This window comes from Panthera leo, chromosome C1 (genome assembly GCF_018350215.1).
Source record: "Panthera leo isolate Ple1 chromosome C1, P.leo_Ple1_pat1.1, whole genome shotgun sequence".
Lineage (NCBI taxonomy): Eukaryota > Metazoa > Chordata > Mammalia > Carnivora > Felidae > Panthera > Panthera leo.
The window spans coordinates 72,561,375-72,585,111 of NC_056686.1; the positions used below are offsets into that span (position 1 = coordinate 72,561,375).

Genomic DNA, 23,737 nt, shown 5'->3' on the forward strand with positions numbered 1-23,737 from the left:
GATGTAGAGTGTTGGTAAGTGAGTGGGAAGTAAGAGGATGGAGAGATAGGATGGTACCAGCAGAGAAATGTTAAGAAATGGGTGGCTTGTAGATAGTGGTGATGGCTTGAAATGGCAAATTTTAGAAGTAGGAAGGAAGCCAAGAGCAGATCTAGATTGCTGATGAACACTAAGGATCCAATAAGGTTGAAGACATGGTATGAGATTGGAACTCTGAATTATGACTGTGAACTTCCCCAGCAGTGTCCTGGAGTGACTGTGGGATTAAGCCAAGTTGATGGGTTAGCCGGGCAGACTAGGAAGGAGGGCAAGGGATTTAAATACCCTTCTCTATTATTTATCTCTATAATTTTATTGACAATTTCAGGTGGTTGAATTCTGTACAGAAAAAAACCACAATAAAGAAGCCCCAAACCTGCAAAACCAAAAATGCAATCTCCGAAGCACATGGGAAGTGATTAGCGATTCTGAGGACTTTAAGAAAACCACTCCTATGACGACACAGCCACCCACGCCCACATTTTCATTGCTGCAGATAGGACAAAGAATTGTGTGCTTAGTCCTTGATAAGTCTGGAAGCATGGCGGTATGTTCACTGTGTCTTGCTCTTCTGGACTCTGGTCTCACATTTGCATATGCTATGATCTGGACTGCAATTTGTAACAGGTTGGGAATAAACACAACTCTTAGGGTCAGAACAGTTACAACAATAACATGACCATCAGAAACACCCACCTCAACTCTATTCAACAGAAATTTCAGCATCAAGTGTCTCATTTGCCAAATTAAATTAGCTTTCAATTTATGAGCACTGATCTGATAAAGTGCATAGCTTTAACATTTTTTATGTTTCACTGATAATATGTAGATCTATAGAACTGTTACTAAAGCAGTGATCTAATGATCAAACTAAAGCCAAATCTGATTTGCTCTTTTAGGGCCACTTATACAAAGGCCCTAAAATTCTACCCAAAGATGTTACTAAATATAAAGGAGAAATTTAATACAGAAATCTAATTTAATATAAAGGCCTTGAATAAGCTTGTTGTCATTTACTCTGTGTTGAGGGAGCTACTTCCAAATTTCCTCTAGACTGTTCTGTTATTAGTCCGCTCATCTAAACCCAACTGACTGCCTTTCTTCTACTTCTTCGTTCAGAATGGTGACCGTCTTAATCGACTGAACCAAGCTGGCAAACTTTTCCTTCTGCAGACGGTTGAGCAAGGGTCCTGGGTTGGGATGGTGACATTTGACAGTGTTGCCCATGTACAAAGTGAACTCATACAGATAAACAGTGATGTGGAAAGGAATGCCCTCACCAAAAGCTTACCAACCGTGGCCACAGGAGGAACGTCCATCTGCTCTGGGCTTCGATCGGCATTTGCTGTAAGACAAATTCCCTATAATCTGTCAATGTTTACAATTTGTTTCCTAAACGTCTCTCTGTTTTCAACAAATTAAGTCAAATTTCCTCTAATATTAAGTTCTATCATAATATGGGGCCTACCTACCTTTCTGTGTTTACCTGGCAGGGATTCTCTTCCAGGTGTCCTATGTTTAAGCAAATTAGATCACCTGTCCTTCAGCACTTCCGCACCTTCGCTAGGCTCCCCACTTGGAATACTTTCTCCTCCCTCTCCTGTAATTCAAATCCCATTCATTCTTCAAAGATCCATCACAGACACCACCTACTTCTTGACATCTTTCCTGATTCCTTCAACTGTAGAGAATCTCTCTAAACACTGTGAACTTTAAAAAAAAATCTCTTACGACTTCTAGGTCTTCTGTCTTACTTTCTAATCATGCACTTCACTCAAGCAAAATTTCTTTAGGAACAGGACTTATCTCTTTACCTCCCAGGCTGCTGGCACAATATCTTTTATACAGAAGGTTCTCAATAAATAAAATTGAACTGAGTTATCTGATGGCACCTGATTCTTAATTGCTCCAAATATATCAATCAATATTGAATATTTCTTTAGAAGATATTTAGCCCCATGAAACAAAGAATAAGAGGCTGAGAGAAGCTGGCTGGCTAAGGTCTCAGAATATCTGTGGCATCTTGGGCAGGTTGGCCTTCTGCCTGCTGTGGAGCACAATACATCATTGGGGCTGTTCCAGATTCCCAAGCAGCAGCAGGAATAGTTAGTACCCAGCTCACACTGTTGCATGTGGACAACAGACACTGTTGCATGTGGACAATTTCCTCACATTCGGTCTGTCCCTCTAGACCTTTTATTCCACCTTGAAGTTTAGTTCTTTAAAAGTGGTTTCCATTGTTTGTACAGTCAGCTGCAGATCCCTTCTCCAGATGCCTGTGTGCATCTGGATTCTCTGGCCTCTACCACTCACCCAAGCTTTGATTAAAGAACCAAATGAAGGAGGGGAACTGACATTGAAATCGCTGATGTGTTAGACTAAACTCCCGCTATGCAAAACCTTAGGGGAGATGACTAATGCCAGATGGCCTGGTGGTGAAGACAGAACTTCTGGTTCTGCATTTTCCTCTCAGATGGGTGAGAGAGAGTGTGAGAGACACAACTGGAATTTACATGCTCCTCTTGCCCAATGGAGTCCAGATGTGGGGTGGGAGGAGCTTATATGTGACTTTACAGTGATGAGGTAAAGGGCTTTGGTTCCTACGCTGTCCTTAAGTTCCCCATTGTTTCCTGCTGCAGGACCCATGTCAGGTCTGTTCTGGGCTCTTGTATCTGCTGAAGTGCCCACTGGACTTTGCTCTCCAGGTTTGATCAGGGCCCGGTGATCCTTCCTGGCTGACTCAGCCCCACTCTGGCTCTCACTATTGGAGCAGAGCCCTGAGCACCCCATGTCCTCCATTCAGCCCCTGAGCAGACTGTACACCCCTCAGCCTGTCTGGCAAGATGACCTGTTCTCTTATCTGCCAACTTCTGTCTTCCCTACGGTGTATGTGGGAACTTCTACATGTTTTCCATGGCATGTAGCAGTGATGGGGAGTAGGACACAAGAATCCAAATGAAGCCCTTTCCCTGGCCTCTCAGGCTCTGCAACTTGGTCAAATCAAGGCCACAGCCATGGCTGAGAGGATCGTGAGCTCTGGACTCCTACATGCAGCAGCAGTCGTAGTTCTTCCCTCTTTCCTTGTGTGGCAGCCCTCTCTCAGAGTCCAAACAGAGTGGGGCAGAAGTCCCCTCTGTTCTTAGCTTTCATTTCAAGCTACTTAAGGTGCCTTCCCTTTCTGACAGTCTGGTCCAGAGAAGATTGCTTAGGCTTGATTGCTTGTCTCCCCTACTTCTGGGTCTCCCTTCTACTCTTCTTAGGGGAAGAGTGGCCTCTTGCCTTCCTCTTCTGAAATGAACATCACTATTTTCTAATCTAATTTTCCTTCTATCATAACTGATCCAACATTGGTAAAAGGTTGGTTCTATACAATGTAAAAAGCTATAATCTGTGTCATAAGGAATGGTTGAAACGTAGATGTCATAAAACAACTAGGAACTGTGGGTTAATAGTAATGAAATTATTTGTTTTTATTAGAGGGAATATTAAAAACTATTGACAACTCACGGGACCCGGGTACTTACCAGTCAGAACCAATGCCAACCATTTTATAAGCTAAAATCTGCCCTGAGTCTCATATCTCCAAAATATTATTCTCATTCAGTGAAGGTAGTTTCTGAGAATATCTGGACCTCTGAAAGCCTGTCAAGGAGAGATCATGTGAAAGAAACTAGAAAAACCTTTGCTGCTTCCACAGTGGTGTCCATCCCTAGAACTGTCTTGTATCTCTCTTAGCGGAGCCTGCTCCATAGCAGGGTAACCAAGAGAAAACACTACTGTCAAGTTCCATGAAAGTTGTTGATTTAAAATTAATCATTTCAAGATAGAAAGATATGTGACCATTCTCAGGCACTTGTTTATTGCCTCTGGAATTTCTCTTCTCATTCCCTTTAAATGCAGTTTTCCCAATACCTTGGGCACCCTGATAACTCATGCCCTGAATTATGTTCTCAGGTTATTAGGAAGAAATACTCAACAGATGGATCTGAAATCGTGCTACTGACTGATGGGGAGGATAACACGATAAGCTCATGCTTTAACGAGGTGAAACAAAGCGGAGCCATCATCCACACAGTCGCCCTAGGACCCTCTGCAGCAAGAGAACTAGAGGAGCTGTCTAAAATGACAGGTGAAGAGTGGCCTGCTGCATCCCACTGAATTGCCGCTTCTACTGCACTGCAAGCTCCAGTGAACTGAGGAGAAGGAGAAGGGTGGGATATATAGAGAGAGGGATAATCTTATTAACCAACTACCTGCCCTTCCTCCCAAATGACCATTAGAACTAACTCTACCCATTTATTTTAAGGCCTTGGTTCTAGGATTAGGGCAGTCTGGAGGAAGATGGGAATCAGCACAGCACTCTAGTTAGGATGCAGGTCTCTCCTCCCAGACACTTTGTGAGGACTGGATAGAATCTAATAGGTTACCCAGGAACCACTCTCTTCCAGTTTTCAGCTGGCTAAGAGACCCAAGGGGGACAGATGACAAGCCACTAACCACATAATACCATGATACAAGTACCATATTAGCGGTAGAAAGCACTTGAATAAAAAGAAAGAATAGAAAGCCTTGACTTTATTGAGGGAAGAAGGTTCCAGGAGGATGATCTCCAAGCAGAGACTTTAATAAGGAGTAGCAGAGGTAGAGCAAAGGGTCTACTGAACCACACAGAGAGAAGATCACTCTGAAAATGTAGAAAACAATGCAGTTTCTCCATAAGACATTAATATTTTGTGCTTCTAACTCACATACAGAGACAGATGGTTAACATAGATTCCATATATGCCTGGCTTCTTTAGCAGAGTAAATGGGCACATTTTTTTTTTAACTTAGGGCCAGGATTATGCATATCAATTATTATGTGAGTTGCCTTCCGAGGCAGGTAAAATGATAGGACTGCTTGCTCCTATCTGCTTAAGACTGCTTACTTGTCTTAAGTTGGGTTTCCTAGAAACAGAGCCTGAGACAGGGAGTTATAGAAGGAGAGCCCTCAGGAGAACAGGAGAATTGGAAGTAGGATAGGGCAGGGGAAAGACATAAGCACAGAAATGGATTTAGAGTCTAGCTGAAGTCTAAGCCCACAGTGGGCTTTCGATCTGGAATTGCATCACATACCTGGTGCAATCTTGAGGTAAAAGGGCTGACCTTTTGTAGCACTGTGTCCATCAGTCAGTGGCTATGAAGAGTTGAGGCAAGTTGGAGGTGAAGGGGCATGTTATTTCTCTGGCAAGTATAGCCCCTTTGGGTAAGCCAACTCTCTGGACAAAGGGGTAGCTATCTGCCATTAGCAGCTAACACTCAGAGCAGCTGGGGAGAGATTCACTTGTCTAGGTAAGGGTATCTGAGTGAGGTTCCAAGAACATTACCAAAATACTGACCTTAAACTTTGGATGGCATTAATTGTTTAAAAGTACTTTCACATCAACTATCTTAGTTACATATGTTCTAAATAGCCCAAGACTGCGAGACCTGGTTTATAATCTTTTTTTTTTTTTTACTACATATTACACTTTTCTATAACTCTTCTTTGTCAGCTGTTATTTCTTGCTGTTGCTACATATACATGTTTTATGATTTAGGGGAAAACTCAAAATTGAAGCTTGTTAGGATTATGTCTAAAATAAGAATAAATCAATAGGCTTGGAATAAGGCTTAATGAATTCTCTTATATGAAAGTGCATGACTTTTAAAACATGAAATTTTATGATATTATTTTTGACCTATCAGAGATCCATGGCTGCTTTACAAATAATTGACATAGTTGGGCAACTGAGATGTTGCTAAAGCTATTATTTAGTATGATTAAAAAATTAGTAGCAGCTTCTGAGTTCATCTGGATGCCTATTTGATATTGATCAATTAATACCTTAATAATGCAACAAAATATTTCACATATTCTGCTGTCTTAACAATAGCTAAAATGCTGCAAATACTTGCTTTCTAGAAAACAACTTCTGATAATGTAATTGCATTTTAGGAGGTTTACAGACATATGCTTCAGATCAGGCTCAGAACAACGGCCTCATTGATGCTTTTGGAGCCCTTTCATCTGGAAATGGAGCTGACTCCCAGCGCTCTATCCAGGTCAGAATTTTTACTCTTTGGTTTTTCATGTTTATAAATAATCATAGCCAAGATGGAGAGTTTAATGGTTAAAACTCCTAAGTACTATATTCTTCTAGTAGTAGATTAAAATTAAAAATAGAAGTTTCAGCCTGACATTAGACATTATTCCTAAAATAAAACACTACTTATTTAAACAAAGCAATTAGTGTTTACTTGTTTGGAAACAATGCTAACTGACTTCCTCATGGAAACCAGCAACATAAAATATAATAGGTCCAAGAATTCATTTTTAACATCTGCTAACAAGCACCCGTAGCAATATAATTGGGTCAGAATTTTCTTCACAGTAGATCATCTTAAAACAAATTTTCTGGAACAAGTAAGTGTTCGGGGATTACTTGCTCTATTTTTCCATTACCTCAAACCCCTTATATTTGCCAAGAGTTTCTTATAATGGGTGGAAAGTGTTTTGTTCTGTGAAAAGCCCATGATGTCAGTCAAGACACCTGGATCCTGGGCCTGGGCCTGCCATTGACTCTATAACTGTGGGTTAAGAACTTCATCTTTCTGGACCTCAGCCAGGTATGAACCAGAAAACATTCTTGGACCCTTCTGGTTCTAAAATTTCAAGAAAACCAAATTTTCTTTCAAAAGTCTTGAGGCTATTTTTTACGAAAAGAACAAATGTATTTTAAATGTTTTCCTTGAATAGTTTCAAAAGCTACTCTTATGAATTTTTAAACCTCAGAGTGAAAAATCAGAACTCACGTGTGTGAATTATGAGTTTTATTGTGATAATTTCATCGTGATTTCACAATTTTATTGTGAAAATTTGGACAAACGTGAAGGAATACTATAATGTCAAAACCAAATAATGACAAATTTTGAAGCAACAGGCTTTCTGGGCTACCAGTGTAGCATTTATTCAATTAGAGAAGACTATACTCATTTGGGTAATCCTAGCTCATATTCAAAAAATTAAACTCAGGAGTCCAGTCTGGAAATTGGAGGATGGTGTCTGAAAAAAAAGTAATTAAACTGATGAAAGGACAAGTTCATAATCAGGCAGTTTCTGACCATTATTTTTGTATTTTGGAAACCTAACGGGGAGAGAGATAGAGAAATGAGCAGAACTCATTTACCTACCTGCCATAAAAATCAGATCTAAGAGCCCTTCAATTTCTCCACATCCAAGATCAAAACTACCTATGAAATTAGAAAATCTGATCCCATCACAGGTCACCCTGCCTTCTCATAGATATCAGTTTAAGGATGAGAAATAATTATCTGGGAGACAATCCTTGAGGTCACATTCTCTGTAAAAGTCCCGTTAAGTCTTCCCCACCTCAGTTCCTGCTCTACCATTCCTTCATTCTGCTCCAAACAGCAAATCTGCCTTGGCCCTTGACTTACTTCATTTATCTTCACAGGGCCTGCAATAACACTTGACCTAGTAATTGATTATTTGCAATCCAAATGATCCATATGTGGATGGAAAAAAAAGTCCCAGTCAGTCCCCTTAAGAGTTTATAGTCTAGTAAACAAGATGAGGTATAAACACTAGTAGGTATAAAGCAAAACACACTCTGAGAATATCAAAGGACTGATAGAATCAAGATTCTATGGGAACTCACAAGAGGGAGAGATTATTCTCAGCTAGTAAGTCAGATGGACGTCAGAAAAAGTTTCACAGAGAAAGTGACATTTGAACCAAATTTTGGAGGATTGATAAAGCTTGAACAAAAGGAGATTAACATACAGATTTCCAGGGAAAGCAGAGTATAATAAAGTCAGAGTCATGGATTCATGAGTGTCATTTGGGGACGTAGTCTGGTTTGGGTATAGGAATATACATCTTGGAAGCTAAGATTGGAAGAAAGGTAATTTAAAATTCAATCATGACTAGGCCTAAGTACCAAACCAAGAACTCAGGCATCACTGAAAGCTTTTAATGGGGCAACTGAGAGCTGGAAGCAGAGTGGAAGAGACTGTGTGATGCGGGCTCTATTCTCCAGTATGTAAAGAGTTGTTTTTCTTAACAGCTTGAGAGTAAGGGATTAACCCTCCAGAACAATCAGTGGATGAACGGCACAGTGCTTGTGGACAGCACTGTGGGGAAAGACACTTTATTTCTCATCACCTGGACAAAACAGCCTCCCAAAATCCTTCTCTGGGATCCTAGTAAAAAGAAACAGGATGGCTTTGTAGTGGACGCAAACACCAAAATGGCCTACCTCCAAATCCCAGGCACTGCCAAGGTATGGGGCCAGGTTTTATCCTTCTCACATTTGGACAAAATAATCATAGCTTTTTATTTATTTTTTTATTTTTATTTTTTGAAATACATTCTCATTTTTATTTATTTATTTTTTTCAATATATGAAGTTTATTGTCGGATTGGTTTCCATACAACACCCAGTGCTCATCCCAAAATGTGCCCTCCTCAATACCCATCACCCACCCTCCCCTCCCTCCCACCCCCCATCAACCCTCAGTTTGTTCTCAGTTTTTAAGAGGGGAAGGAAAAAAAAGAGGTTAGAGTGGAAGAGAGCCAAATCATAAGAGACTCTTAAAAATCATAGCTTTTTAAATGTGCATGGTTGCTAAAAGGAGAGTTAGTATTGAATGAAAGGGAGAACACGGAAAATTCTCCATCTAATTCTCTGTCTCATTAGTATGACAGCAAATCAAGAGAAAGGAAATTGGTGATGTTTTCTCCATGTACTAAAAGGAGAACTTTCAAATTACGTAGGAGTCAAGATGCAAAATGGTCCTTGAAACTATGGGATCATGAAAAACATTTTCTCTACTTCAGGAACCCAATTATTTGATACTGCTTTTTAGAAACCAAGCAATGATAAGGACACAGCTTTCTGACCTCATTTTCCCAAATTACAATTTTCTTGACGATAAGAACCATGTAGTCATTCCAAATGTACCTAAGTTTCCCTTGGCTGACAGAATATCAAAGATCTTCTTCGATATGCTTGTAAAATGCTTGTATCAGATAAGCTTTTCCTATAGGTGGCATTGAAGTCAGGTCTGTGTCACCTATGGTTATTAATTGGAAATGTCTCCATTTGTTTTGATTAGGTTGGCATTTGGAGTTACAGTCTGCAAGCAAGCTCACAAACCCTGACTCTGACTGTCACTTCCCGTCCATCAAGTGCTACTGTGCCTCCAATTACAGTGACCTCTAAAATTAACAAAAACACAGGAAAATTCCCTAGCGCTATGACAGTTTATGCAAAGATTCATCAAGGAGCCTCACCGATCCTCAGGGCCACTGTCACAGCCATAATAGAATCAGTGAATGGTAAAACAGTTACCCTGGAATTATTGGACAATGGAGCAGGTAACCATTCAAAAAATTGGAAAATACATCTTTCTTTTCCAAAAAGCAACCAAGAAAACAGAAAGAGGGCATGGTCTGATGAGGATAGTTAGAAGCGGGGAGTCCACTACTGGGGATCTGGTTGGGAGAGCTCTCTGCTTCCCCACAATTCCTATATTTTAAAATGTTGGACAACATGAAGACAGGCCTACCTTTTGCTTCCACAAAGGCCAAACACATTAGTGGCTTAAGCTCAATAAACTCAGAGACTCTAGGGAGTTGTCAGAGGATATTGCACACTCCCTAAAAGGGAAGGAGGAAAAGTAATAACTATCTTATGTTATCTTCATTTTTATCTTCATCACACACTTTTGAGATATAAACCATACATTACAGATGAAGAAACTGAGGCTTTCGTATTTAGAAAACAGCAGATATAAATTCAAATGCAGTCATATGTTACTTCTCTGTGTATGTAGACTCTGTATTAGCTTGCCCCCAAAGTGAAATTATTGTCCATTATTTTTTAAAGAATCTAACACAGCGAGTGAGAGAAAGAGAATTCCACATTTCTTTTTAGAAGGAACATGACTATGCTGCAAGTAATCTTACTAGAACAAATTCTGTAAATGAATTGCCTACCTAAATCTACCCTAGTGAGAAGTCATGAATTTAAAAAAATAATCATATAACATTTTTTTCTCCCCAGTAATGTACAGCAATTCAATTCAGTTCAAAAGATACTTATTGAATAGTTACCTGGTGCTATGTTGGATGTAGCAGAGACACGCGGCATGATGTCAGATTTCAAAAGGAAAGATAACAATTCAGGAAGACAAAATATACACACATAAAGCTACACACACACACACACACACACACACACACACACACACACACAGAAAAAGTAGATCTCATTCTTAACACAATCAAATCCTAAACTCTCTTGGAGATAGTGTGACATTATCCTTGCTTTGAAAAATTTTAACCTTCATATAAGTTGGAAATATACAAATGCCCAGCTGCCTTTAGGATATTCATTAATCCCTTCATTTCCCTGTCAAGGTGCTGATGCTACTAAGGATGATGGCGTCTATTCAAGGTATTTTACAGCTTACGATGCAAATGGTAGATACAGTGTGAAAGTGTGGGCTCTTGGAGGAATAAACGCAGCCAGTCAGAGGTTGATACCCCAGCAGAATGGAGCCATGTACATACCTGGCTGGATTGAGAATGGTAAGAAGTTTGTAATAACACATCTGACGTGAGTAAAAGGCTTTAGATCAAGAGAAAACCATTAAGCCTGTGAGGAGAATGGTGTAATTTAATTTCAGTGTTTCTCAGTATTAAAACTACTGACATTTTGGGACACATAATTCTTTGTTGTGAGGGCTGTCATTTGCATTGTAGGATGTTTACTAGCATTTCTGCCCTCTACTCACTAGTTATCAGAAGCAACCCCCACAGTCATGACAATCAAAAATGTCTCCAGACATCATCCACTGTCCTCTAAGAGGCAAAATAACCTCCACTTGAAAACAATAGATTGAAACTAGCTTTCAACTGCCTGGGTTCATATTAGAGCCCTCTAGCAAATAAAGTATTTTAGTTAATCTCTTTGTGCTTCATTTTCCTCACTTGTAAAATAGGAATAATAATGGTAACCACCTCATATGGTGGCTGTGAGGAACAAACAGGGAAATACATCTAATAAGCTGTTGCTGGTAAATAGTAATGTTCAATAAATGTTTGCTATTATTTTTAATAAATTTTAAAACATTTGTTTTTAATTTTTTTAACATTTATTTATTATTAAGAGACAGAGAGAGACAGAGCATGAGCATGGGAGGGGCAGAGAGAGGAGGAGACACAGTATCCGAAGCAGGGTCCAGGCTCTGAGCTGTCAGCACAGAGCCCGACGCAGGGCTCGAATTCACAAACCCTGAGATCATGACCTAAGCTGAAGTGGGATGCTCAACCGACTAAGCCACCCAGGCGCCCCATTTTTAAATATTTTTTAATGAAGCTCTTTCCACTGATATTGGCCTTTCCATAGAATAAGGAAATTTAGGGCTTATTATATATATCAGTATCTCAAGTCCACTGTCTCCTTTCTCTTGCTGAGACCAGGGAGACTAGTAGATGAATCTACAACCAACCAGCACACAGAGCCCACATGCAAGCGTGCGGGGAAATTATGTACCAAGAAACAGACATTCCTATACCACCTTTGGTAATAAACACATCCTCTAGACTAGAGCTGGAACTGGGACCAAGACTAGTCCTCATGGGTTCCAGGACCTGTTTTCCATAAATTTCTACTCTGTCTTGGGCAGAGTGTGTTGGTGCTGGTGTATTATAAGAACAGCTCCTCTGAGTAGCTTCCCACTGTCCTCTTTACTTGGTTGGGTGTGTGCTCAGTAAAAGGAGGATTCTAGGACATGTGGTATCTGATGCAAAGGCGATCACAGAAAAGAAAAAAAAAACACTTTAAAAGACACTATTGCTTCCAAAGCTCTTTTATATATTTCACCTGAGTTTATTTTCATTTGTTCGTCTTTCTGAGTTAGGGGAAGAAGGCAAGGGGAGATCGGTGTGGTGGCTATATCTAGCCTCATGCTCAGTGTTTTACTCACATTAGGACATTACTTTCTCCTAATTATCCCATTCTATAGATGGAGAAACAGAGGCTAGGGAGACTATTGGTCTAACTGTGATAGAACTAACTGTGGCAGGACCTGGACTGGCATTGGAAAGTCAGTGTTTTTCCCTCTATCCTTTGATGAATCTTAATACCAAGAGAGATAGTCTCTATTGTTAAATTGAATACTAACTCTGAACTTGCTATCGTATACACTTCATCTTTGCCCAAGACGAGATTGATGGGTATGAAAATCAATCTGTCTCTACAGACAAAAATTTTAAGGGCTAAGGAAGTAGAGTTTATAAGAGAGTAAATTCTGACTAATGCCATGTTAGGGTATTATGGAATATTTTTATTGAAAAGACAGTCTGAGAACCCTACTGACTGAGCAGGGCAGGGTATTTGTTGAATTCCAGGATTACTTTTATAAAACCTTTCAACAACAATGTGACAAAAATTGAGATTGCTTCATGCACTAATTTCCCATGCATTCAATGAGAAAATAAGAAGTCTTCCAAAAGCATAACGTTTTAGAACCCCAACATAAAACAGTTCATGAGAATCTGCAATCTAATAAGGAAGATAAAACATGAACATGGAGAAAAGAAAAATGTATAGAATAAATAATCAAGGCAATTCTTGATAGTCCAGATGATTACCAAATAAATAGGAAAAATAATAAAAACAACAGTATTACCTAGGTGCAAGAGATTTCTTAAAATCTTAAAACAGAGGTAGGATTTAAACTGACTGAGGAAGAGTAAAATCAGGATAGACAAAGAGATGGGAAGAGAAACAATTCCAGGACAAATGTCATGAAAATAAATTATGAGAATTGTTATTCCTGAAAATGTCTGATTCTCTGTTTTTTTTCCCCAGATGCAACCTGATTTGGGATCTTTATACCAAATAGTTAAAATTAATTTTGTGTATGGGAGGAAACAAGGCAAAGGGGAGAGTAGCAAGAGGGCATTCTGATAACCAAAGAGAAGGAAGTATAGTCATACAATGCTTACAATGTAATGTAACATAACATAACATAATGTAATATAATGCAGGTGAAGTAAAATGGAATCCACCCAGACCGGAAATTAATAAGAATGATCCTCAAAGCAAGCAAGTGTGTTTCAGCAGAACATCCTCAGGAGGTTCATTTGTGGCCTCTGGTGTCCCACAGGCTCCCATACCTGATCTCTTCCCACCTTGCCAAATCACTGACCTTAAGGCAAAAATCCATGGGTACAAATTTATTAATCTGACTTGGACAGCTCCTGGAGACGATTATGATCATGGAAGAGGTAAGCAGAATGTGGTATGCACCCTGTAAAGGAGTTTAGCAGCCACGCAGGGGTGCAAAAGAAGGTGAGGCAGGCGGGTGTGTTGTGATGCATGTGGAAGGCAGAAGGCAAGAGGGCTCTTGAATGTCCTCTGAAATGAAAGGTTAGGATTTTTAAATATGAGAGGTTTGGAACCCGAAAAACTGGCGTACTTTAAGTTTTAAGAGACTTCAACCAGTAACAGGCAATCCTTAGGGTTTTGTTTTTTGTTTTGTTTTGTTTTTGAAATATTGCCAAGCTGTCCTTTAATAAACCCCATTTTTAGAAACAACTCCTGGAAAGGATTGGGAGTGGAGCATAGATTACTAAGGAACAGAACTGGCCTTTGGAAGAAACCTACTAGATTTTTGCTGCACCGTGTAGTCTTTGGATTGCAGCATGGGCATCACATGAATCTTGTTAGAAATGTAGAACCCCAGCCCCCAACCAGACCTACTGAACCATAATCTGCATTTTAAGATCCCTGGGTGTTCTGTATGCACATTAAAGTCTGAGAACCACCACTACCAAAATCTCCTCTATAAGTAATAAAGCAATAAGCAGTAATTTTAAAACTTCCTTTCTCAGTCAGGTGCATGCAGCATGCACAGAAATACGGACCAAGGCTTTAGGTCATGCCTGATCCAGTTTTATATTTATCACTCTGTCAAGATACACAAACGAGAATGTAAAAAGTATACTAATACTTATAAATATGGACCATCAATTACATTTATTCATTGGAACATAGGGGATGGTGATATAGTTTCTAATAGACTTTTAAACTTCTTTACAACTTGAGAATCACATGCCACAAACTTTTTTTTTCTTTTCAGCTCACAAGTATATCATTAGAATAAGTGCAAATATTCTGGATCTGAGAGACAAGTTCAATGATTCTATTCAAGTGAACACATCTGATCTCATCCCGAAGGAGGCCAACTCTGAGGAAGTCTTTGTGTTTACACCAGAAAACATCACTTTTGAAAATGGCACAGATCTCTTCATTGCTGTTCAGGCTATTGATAAGGCCAACCTGAAGTCAGAAATCTCTAACATTGCACGAGTGTCTTTGTTTATCCCCCCCGAGATTCCTCCAGAGATACCTAGCCCTTCTCTTCCTTGTCCTGAAATTAATGTCAACAGCACCATTCCTGGCCTTCACATTTTAAAAATTATGTGGAAGTGGCTAGGAGAATTGCAGCTGTCAGTAGCCTTGGGCTGAGTTTTCATGAAATGAATAAATCATCCATCCTTTCTTTGATTATAAAATTTTCCAAAATGTATTTTAAACTTTCCTGTAGAGGGCGACATAATGAAATAAAATGTTAAACACCTGGCTATGCATGAATAAAAACTATCCGTTCAAATCCAAAAGTTTTATCATTGCTCAGGCATTTATTAATGAAAGTATGTTTTAGTTCATTTTAAGGAGCTTTTCCAATTAAGAAGAACATGTAATTTCATGTGAAAGATGCCAGAAATGGCCAACTAGGTTAGTACCAACATTACCAGGAATGTGTATTCTTTTCCCTAAATTTTGGCAAGGATGCATTTCAGGAAGAGATTGCATTGTAGAAAGAAATAGTAGAATGATGAAATCTCCACAGGCATAGAAATGTATGTTATGTGCATGAAATTACAAGTCAGTGATGCTTAAAGCCACAGCGGTGGGACATGAAGTGGGGAAAGGGGGTTCAAGCCTGATATGAATGGAAAGTGATTGAGAAATGAATTATACTGTGTATGCTTTGTACCAAATGCTCTACTAATGGCTTATATGCATTATCTTATGTAATATAATTCATTCAACAAATGTTCATCAGCTGCCTATTATATTCTAGGCCCATTCTAAGTCCTGAGTACAAACAAATGAGTTGGCCTCTTTCCTGTAAGCAATAAAAAATATCTGAGGATTTGTTTTTAGTGAAGAGGCAGATATCATCAGAGCTATGCTTCAGAAGACGGACTTTGAGGACCATGTGAAGAACTGAATAAAGTCGGGAAAGTTATGACAGATGAAAGGAAAAGGAGAGGAAAAGGAAAAGGAGCCAAATAAACTTAGCAGTGTGGCAGCCTCCATACAACTAATCACAAATTCCAGGGCCTTCAAGGGGAAGTATCCTTGTAAAAGGTATTTCAAGTTCTCAGTTCATTAGCATGACGAATTCAAGATGTGGGTGGCTCTCTGACTGAAGGCCCCAAATTTATTTCTATACAGATCTTCCTTCTTTCAAAATAGGATTTCAGGCACTTCAGAGACACATCCAATACATATATAAGAAAGATTAAGAAAATTTTTAAATGAAGTGAAATAAGTATATAATAAAAACAAGTGGAAGGTTCAGTACATCCAACGCCTAATATAACATTCTATACAATCGATACAATCAGATCACACATTTCATTTTGAACCTCCAAGCAGGCAGAACAAAGGAGCCCTGCAGGGTAACAAAATTAACAGAGTCTACAATGGAAAACACACCAGAGGCTCAGGAGGAGCCATGTGAAGTTTCATCAATGGATGCTTAATAAATTAGGGTACCGTGATATTAAGGGCTGTGCCCTCAGCAGCATCCATATAATAATTGCAACAAGTTTAATATAGTGTTGGTCACAACATCCTGCACTGTGATCACACTTCACTGTGGTGTTACAATAGAGTGATACCCCAGCATTGTTTAGGAAAGACAACTCTACATTGACCCAAACAACCCAAATCTAGCAAGTAGCTCTTGAGTTTGCTCCAAAGATAAATTTTGGAGACATGGATTGTATGTCCTTTAGGCCATTTTCTATGCCAAATTGTTCTTATATGCAAGTTTGTTATAGTAATTGAATGGCAGAGCGTTCTGAGGCTAGAAGCACACCAATGTCCTAGAGTTCAGTACTGTTGATTAGGGGCACTTTCAGGTACTCTGCCAAGCAAACGGACAGAAGGTCAATTCGAAGGTTTCTTTGAACAGTTATAAAACCAAACTGGGACACGTGCCTGACCAGAGGGCCACTCACCTGCCCCATGTGGGAAAGTGGGTCTGAAGTCTTCAACGCAGTCTCATGGAACATGGCTACCAAGGGTTTAGCTTCGAAAATGTCTAAGTCACTCACTGAGATTTTAATTTCCCATTTGGACAAACTCAATGGAATATACTATGGAATATAGAAGGGAACTTCATAGGGATATATAATGTTACTTAAGGAAAGGAGGTAAATGCCAGCATGTAAATAAGGCAGAAAGTAGAGAAGAGCAAAGGAAAACATGCTTATGTACTCTGGGAATGTAGGGAAGCTTGTTGCAAAATAGATCTGGAGTCATACATGGTAAAATGTACCAAAATTTTGCCTTATGCCATCATTACCCCAAAATGACCTTAGTTTTTTTAGTTTCTCCTAGGCCACTTAAGTGGGTGGGTAAATGTGGTGAATATATCCAAGACACTGGTAACATAGAACTTTCAAATAAAGGCCTGTGTCCTACATAGATTTTTTTTCATGTAGAGCCACAGCTTCATTCTGCTTCCTTTGTGAATGCTTTCTCCGCCTTTGTTACTTAACTGAGCTTGAACTCTTCTTGGAAGACTCCCTTTCTTCTAGAAGAGACTTCTCCCAGTACCCAAGAACTAGGGATGGGTGGGGAGAAGTATTCTCTAAGCTCCCTTTGCAACTTCCAAACTAGGCCATTACTCCTCTGGTCTCATGGTGTTTTTTTTTTTTTGTTTTGTTTTTTAAAGCCTTCATCCATTTCTGTTCCTTCACTGTCACCTACCAATCCCAAGACAGGTGCCTGGGTAACAATCTTTCTTCCCCTTGCCTCCTAAAATCTCTCTGTCTGATATCATAATCTATATGAATGAGTCAATCAATATCTTAACCTCAAAATTCCTTGATCTTCACCTGATCTCCACTAAACTTTAACAAATTGTTAGTCTGAATCATGAAAGTGCCTTTTTATAAATTAAAAAATGATTGGCAATTCCATGTGGTGTGACCTAATACTTCTAAGGTCCAATCTGGACCTAATAATTGCATAGAACAACCCCACCTATGAAATCTTAAAATACAATAGCCTATTCTGGGACAAGCTCTTAACCCTCTTCCTCACTTCCTATCCTCCTAAACTGTCTCTGCAATTTCATGATGCTCTCTCATTACTTGACTGCCTCTTTTTACCCAGCCCATTATCTCCTTTGCTGTACAGCCCCTATATGGTGTGTCACTTCAAGTCCTTCCTTGAAAACCCCTTCAATTCCCTCATCTACTTCTACTTATCTTGTTATCACACCTGCCTGGAAAATCTCTAGCTTTGCATTAAACATACTGTCTGTGTGCTTGAGGCATTCATTTACCCATTCAACAAATATTTTTTTTAAGTATCTACATTATGTCCCTAGCACTGCATTAAATGCCAAGGATACAACCAGTGAACAAACCAGGTGGGGTTTCTGCTCTCAAGGAGTTTATAGGCAGCTGGCAATAAACAAGCAAGTGGGAAATTAACAATGCACAATATGTAGTTGCTATGGGGGCAGGGGAAGCATCTATTTTAAGAACCCATGATGTGGTAGCCAGTCCACATGTGGTGTGGTATCTGCCAAAGGAAGTGATACTTCTACTTTCATAATGTCTGGCTAGAAGCATAAAATAAGGAGGGAAAACCAAGAGAAAGATAAGCATAATAATCCTAATCAAACTTCCATTTCTACAAGTATTATTCCATCTTTCATGTTGGGCAAACTCTACTGCCACACGCAATCTGGAGTGACTCTGGGGATCAAATTCTTTTCATTTACTCAATGAATTACTTGGTGATATCAAGATCAGCAAAAGAATAAGGACGAGAATATAAGCACTATGTTTTTAAAATTATACTTAAAAAAAACTACCTGACGTGTGGCCTCAGTGAATTAATTCTACATGCTCTCAAATAATTCTACAAGGCTTCAGACTTTTGAGCAAATGCCAAAACCTTTCCAAAGAACATGCTGTCCAAGCATTTTCAACATTGAGGGATTGATTAAAACTAAGAAAGAGAAGACAAATCTATAAAACAGTGTTCAAGGAAGCTTACGGTAAAATTTCACCAAAATAGTCAAAGATGAAAATCCAGGTAAGAACCAAATAATGAGGACAGGAAATTCATTGAATTAGAAAGCCTAAGCAAAACATAGTTATTGTAATTTAGAAAATCTATTTAACCCAGTTGTTGGCACGCAATATGAAAAGGGGAAAATGTTAAATCGATCTTCTTAGCCTATTCAATTATTACTAGAGATAAGTTTTTCCTAAATTTCAAAAATAATTTCAAATCCATTAGAAAAAGAAAAAACCAAAACACACGTGAAGAGCTGCAGAATGTATAGCACAATCTATACTGTTAGTGGCCATAGCAAGCTCATGCGTGATTCCAGCGGGCATAGGACTGTAGTTAGTCCTACTCATAGGGCATAGCTATGGGACCCAGAGCAATACTTTGAGGAGCCAGACAATCAGGCTATTTAGAGGAAGGTTTCATTTAGTATTTGGGGGTTGGAAAGCAGAGTACTAGCATTACCACCATCACCCCCACTGGCTTAGGGGGTGAGGAAGAAGCGCTGATGGAGGGAGAGATGATAGGGTTTCAAGGCCATGGCCAAGAAGAGGGAAGGCATTACATTATCCCCATCATCATTTGGTATATTACCTAATATTGATAACAACCATAATTTATTGGGATTTTACTAAGTGTCAGGCACTAAGTGCTTTGCATATTCACATCCAGGTCCTGACCTAATATTAAGTACAAACTGATGACCCACCTAAAATATGTCTAAATATGCAAATATACAAATTGGGCTAACAAGCTATAAAAAAATGTGTTTATCCCCTATCTTCACAAATATACCATCATTATGACTTCAAAACCCAGATTCAGAGTTAACATTCCTGGACCCTCACAATGTCATCCTGGAACATGGCAGCCCAGGAACAGATGGGCCATGAAGCAACCCTTTTTTTTCCTACTCTTCCCAACTCCAGTCCTCACCCTGAGGGACCTCACATTCATGGGTATGGCCTCTTTAAGCCCATGCACAATATCAATAGCTGCTCTTTATCCGTCTCTTTAGCCTGGAAGTGCACACACCTTTGATGCAATCTCTGCCCTAGGGAGAACTGATCCTTGCACCCAAGTCAGTTCTGGGCCATAAAGACCATGAAAGAAGGGCCATTAACTAATCAGAGAATTTCAGGTTTCAGGCATGAGTAGCATGTTTTAGAAGTGGGGAAGGGGGGTCATTCACTGGATGGGTATAATTCCTTGGCCCTCTGGACTCTTTACCCCAGAAAAAGAGAACAGGCCAGTTTCATAATTATGGGGACTCAGTGCAACATGAAAATGCAATACCCCTTGTTCAAGCAGCAGTAAAAAATAATGTTATTAAAGCTACTAAGGGGCACCTGGGTGACTCAGTCACTTAAGCGCCCAATTTTTTATTTTGGCTTAGGCCATGATCTCCCAGTTTGTGAGGTCAAGCTCCACATCAGCCCATGCTGTCAGTGTGGAGCCTGCTTGGGATTCTCTCTCTCTTTCTTTCTCTCTGCTCTGTGCATACATGTGAACACACACACTCTCTCAAAATAAATAAATAAACTTTTAAAAAGTTCCTAAAATGTAAAGCTTTTTCCTTTCTTCCATAGTCTTTCTCAGCTTTCTGTGATATTTTTGTTATTTAAAGTTATTCCAAATAAAGATAAACCACTATTTAAAAGTACATATATGAATTTTACTATTCATTTTCATATTGTACAATGCGAGGTCTAAATGCAAATGTAAGAACACTTAACTTGTATGTGGAACACACAATTTGTATTTTGTAGCTTGTACATGCATGTATATTTCATTCTTGCCAGAACAGTGAAAACACTGAACAAAACTGACTCAAGTCAGTTTTTATTTCACATCATGTTATATATATGTTCTCCACCTTTCGTTTACCTGTGAGTAAGCAGGACAAAAAGAAAAAGGAACTACGGTTACCCTATTTTTCCCTTTCCTTCTATCTCACCATTTTCAACATAAGTAGTTGGCTAATAAAGGGAAGTAACAAGAATAAGAAAAAAATACAATACAATTTCTTGGTTGTTTATGTTTCTTAGAATATCATTGCCTTCTTTCTGTGTTCAAAGAAAAGTTCTGGGTTGAACTGAAAGTACAGACTCTCAGGACTGTCAGGGCACCACCTACTCAATTGCAGACGTAACATGCTCACCTGGTACTCACTTTGAGTCTCACTGAACTCCAATGCATTGTGGGTCCAGCCAAGTTCTATGCTTACGAGACATCGTGAGTGTTTTATGCAAACTGGGTGGCAAGGAATGTTGGATACACATAGTGCATGTATTTCCTCTACTTAAATGCATGAACCATTGTCCCAGCAGATTTCACTTACAAAACATAAGCTCAAAGACAAAATTAATAAGGATTTCAAGACAACTACAGCAAAGCATTAAACCAAGCACAGGACCTTTCTGAGTAGAGGGCCCTGATATGTGACTACACAGATCTTGCCTGTGATGCCAGACCTGAGAGAGACACAGCCATCAAAGAGCCAGAGCAAGGTCCTCTAAAGGGAAGAAATGTCATATCAAAAGGCTATATAGATGGGCAACTAAGGCTCAGAATTAAGTAAGTTTCCTGCAACAACTGATAAGTGACTTAAGTAGTATTTAAGCAGAGTTAGTTGAAATCTAGAGACCAACCTCTTTAATCAGTTTACCATAGTTCCTCATGAAACAGAAGCTTAGTTGTGTGAACTGGATCAACACTATAAAGCCTCATATCTTCACAGAGTTCTTTTCCCCATAGCCAAGAACTTCCAGGCTGATTCATTGGCAGGCTGGCTTCAGCAACATAGTTGCAATTACACTATTGCTAAGCATAAAACATTAGCTTGATGAAGAGAGAGGAGGCAAGTGACTTTCCTTCTAGTAATAATTAGAATACACAAAAAAAAACCAAGAATACTTATTATTTATAGTAATAATGAGGATAGCAAACATTTATTTAGCACTTACTATGTGCCAGATACTGCTCTAAGAGCTTCTGCTCTATTATCTCATTTTTCTTCACAGAAACTTTACGAGGTTGGTAATATTATTATCCACATTTTATAAATGAGGAAGCAGAGGCAAAGAGTGGTCCAGCAAATTCAGTAAGTTCACACAGCTAGTTAGTGACAAAGTCACCATTTAGAACTCAGGCAGTTCTATTCCTTTGAATCATCTTTCTCTTTTCATAGATCTGTCCCTATATTATTGAAGACAGTTGGAACTAAAGCAACTGACCCAGACAAGATGAGTAAATATTCCTAGAATAATAGTACAAGGAACTTTAACAGCATTTTAGTTTATCTGACATAACTAAAACCACACATTAACCAGTTTTTCATGCATTTTACTTTTCAGAAAATAATTTTTAAATGTTCCCTTTATAGACCTAACTTTTTAATCCTATAGCCAATGCTTCATAAACAGGAAACATTTTATATTTAATTCAATGTTTTATGTACCTTCCTTATCTACACTTACAACATATCCAGGAACCAGGAAATAAGGGGAAACCCCTGCAGACTCACAAAACTGTTACAAGAAACTGTTCTCAACATAACTATTAACTTTAAAATTGACTGTCAATCACAGCTCAGAACCTGGAGCCTGCTTCGGATTCTGTGTCCCCCTCTCTCTCCACCCCACCCCTGCTTGTGCTCTGTCTCTCTGTCTTTCAGAAATGAATAAACATTTAAAAAAACTTAGAATTGACTGCCAATCAAATTTGCTAATAATTTAAAGTACAGAGATCATTGCCTGGCTTGCTTGTTTTGTTTTTCTGTTTTAACACTGGACAGTATGTGGATCAAATTTGCTAATATAACATAACCTAGTTGTCCAGTACTTTGAACTGTTTCTCTGTTTCACTGGATATTTGTAGGAACTCGTGTATCAAATGTGCATATCTGATAGTGAACTAGCAGTTCTGAATAATAAGCTGTGACAAAGGTAACCAAGAACAACAAAGATCCTAAGTACTAGGATGGATTGGTTCATTCAATTTCCTCAACTGGGAATAAGGGTATCTTCTAGCCCTAGTTTTCTGTGTGCTATGAGCAATCCCATTGATTGGTAACAACAAAATCCATACTACTAATTAAAAGCATATATGGAGCACTATTCATACTTTTCAAACTAACAAAGATATCTTTAAATGTTAATGCTTATAAAGTACAATGAGGTGTTTACTCTCATGTACCACCTCATGAACTATAAATGGGCACTATTTTTCTAGAAAGCAACTGGCAATGCCAAGGGCCATAAATATCTTCACCCCTTTGAAACATCAGTTTATGTCCAGATATATATCATGAGGAAAGAACTAAAATTGCCAACAAAGATGTTCATAGAAGCATTATCTGAATGATACCCAAACTGGAAACAATTGCAATGTCTAACAATAATAGTAAAGTATGAGCTATTCATGTGGTGGAATTCTACTCAATCACTTCAAGTGGGATTTATGAAAGAATTTACTGACATAAAAAATGCTTTAAAATATATAACCATTCACTTATGGAACACTGGGCAAGTTACTTATGTCTCTGTACTACAGCTTCTCTATCTGAAATGTAGGAATAATAATCTTATCATAGGATTGATGTGGAGATTAATTGAACGAATACAAATAGAGTAGTTAGAACAGGGTCTGGCACAGAAGAATCACTAAGTCAGTATTAGTTACTTATCACCTCCATCATCAACTTCATCCTCATTCCAAGAAAGTCTTTTGGTAGAATGTTTACAATATATACAGTTTTTTTTAATTTTGTTAATATTTATTTATTTTTGAAGGAGAGAGAGACAGAGCATGAGTGGGGAAGGGGCAGAGAGGGAGACACAGAATCTGAAGCAGGCTCCAGGCTCTGACCTGTCAGCACAGAGCCTGACGCGGGGCTTGAACCCACTAGCTGTGAGATCATGACCTGAGCCGAAGTCGGCTGCTTAACTGACTGAGCCACCCAGATGCCCCTAATATGCCCAGTTTAAAAATGTTTACAAAATTGAATGCACAGTATAGTCTTAATAGTTTAAGAAAAAAAGTGTATGTATATATAAAATAATAGGTAATTAAAATTTCCTTCTTGAAACCTTGTAATGTTTTCCAATTTATATAATAAATATTATTTATAATCACAACAAAGATTTTACACATAAAAAGGAAACAATCTACATAGTACAAAAGCCAAAGCATATTGAGAAACAAAAATCAGAAGAGTGATGCCAGAAATTCAAAGTGGCAACAAAGAATGA

General features: G+C 38.8%; 1 protein-coding gene across 1 annotated transcript in view; it reads left to right on the top strand.

The window, feature by feature from the left end:
* Positions 1-14,776, top strand: part of CLCA1 (chloride channel accessory 1) — a 30,815-nt gene extending 16,039 nt beyond the window's left edge. Inside the window, exons 6-14 of the mRNA XM_042951145.1 lie at positions 368-586; positions 1,159-1,386; positions 3,994-4,168; positions 6,017-6,123; positions 8,148-8,363; positions 9,199-9,460; positions 10,505-10,675; positions 13,142-13,381; positions 14,236-14,776. Of these exons, the coding sequence (XP_042807079.1) occupies positions 368-586; positions 1,159-1,386; positions 3,994-4,168; positions 6,017-6,123; positions 8,148-8,363; positions 9,199-9,460; positions 10,505-10,675; positions 13,142-13,381; positions 14,236-14,624 (2,007 nt within the window). The 3' untranslated portion in view covers positions 14,625-14,776. The remainder of the gene's footprint in view (positions 1-367; positions 587-1,158; positions 1,387-3,993; positions 4,169-6,016; positions 6,124-8,147; positions 8,364-9,198; positions 9,461-10,504; positions 10,676-13,141; positions 13,382-14,235) is intronic.
* Positions 14,777-23,737: the final 8,961 nt, after the last annotated feature.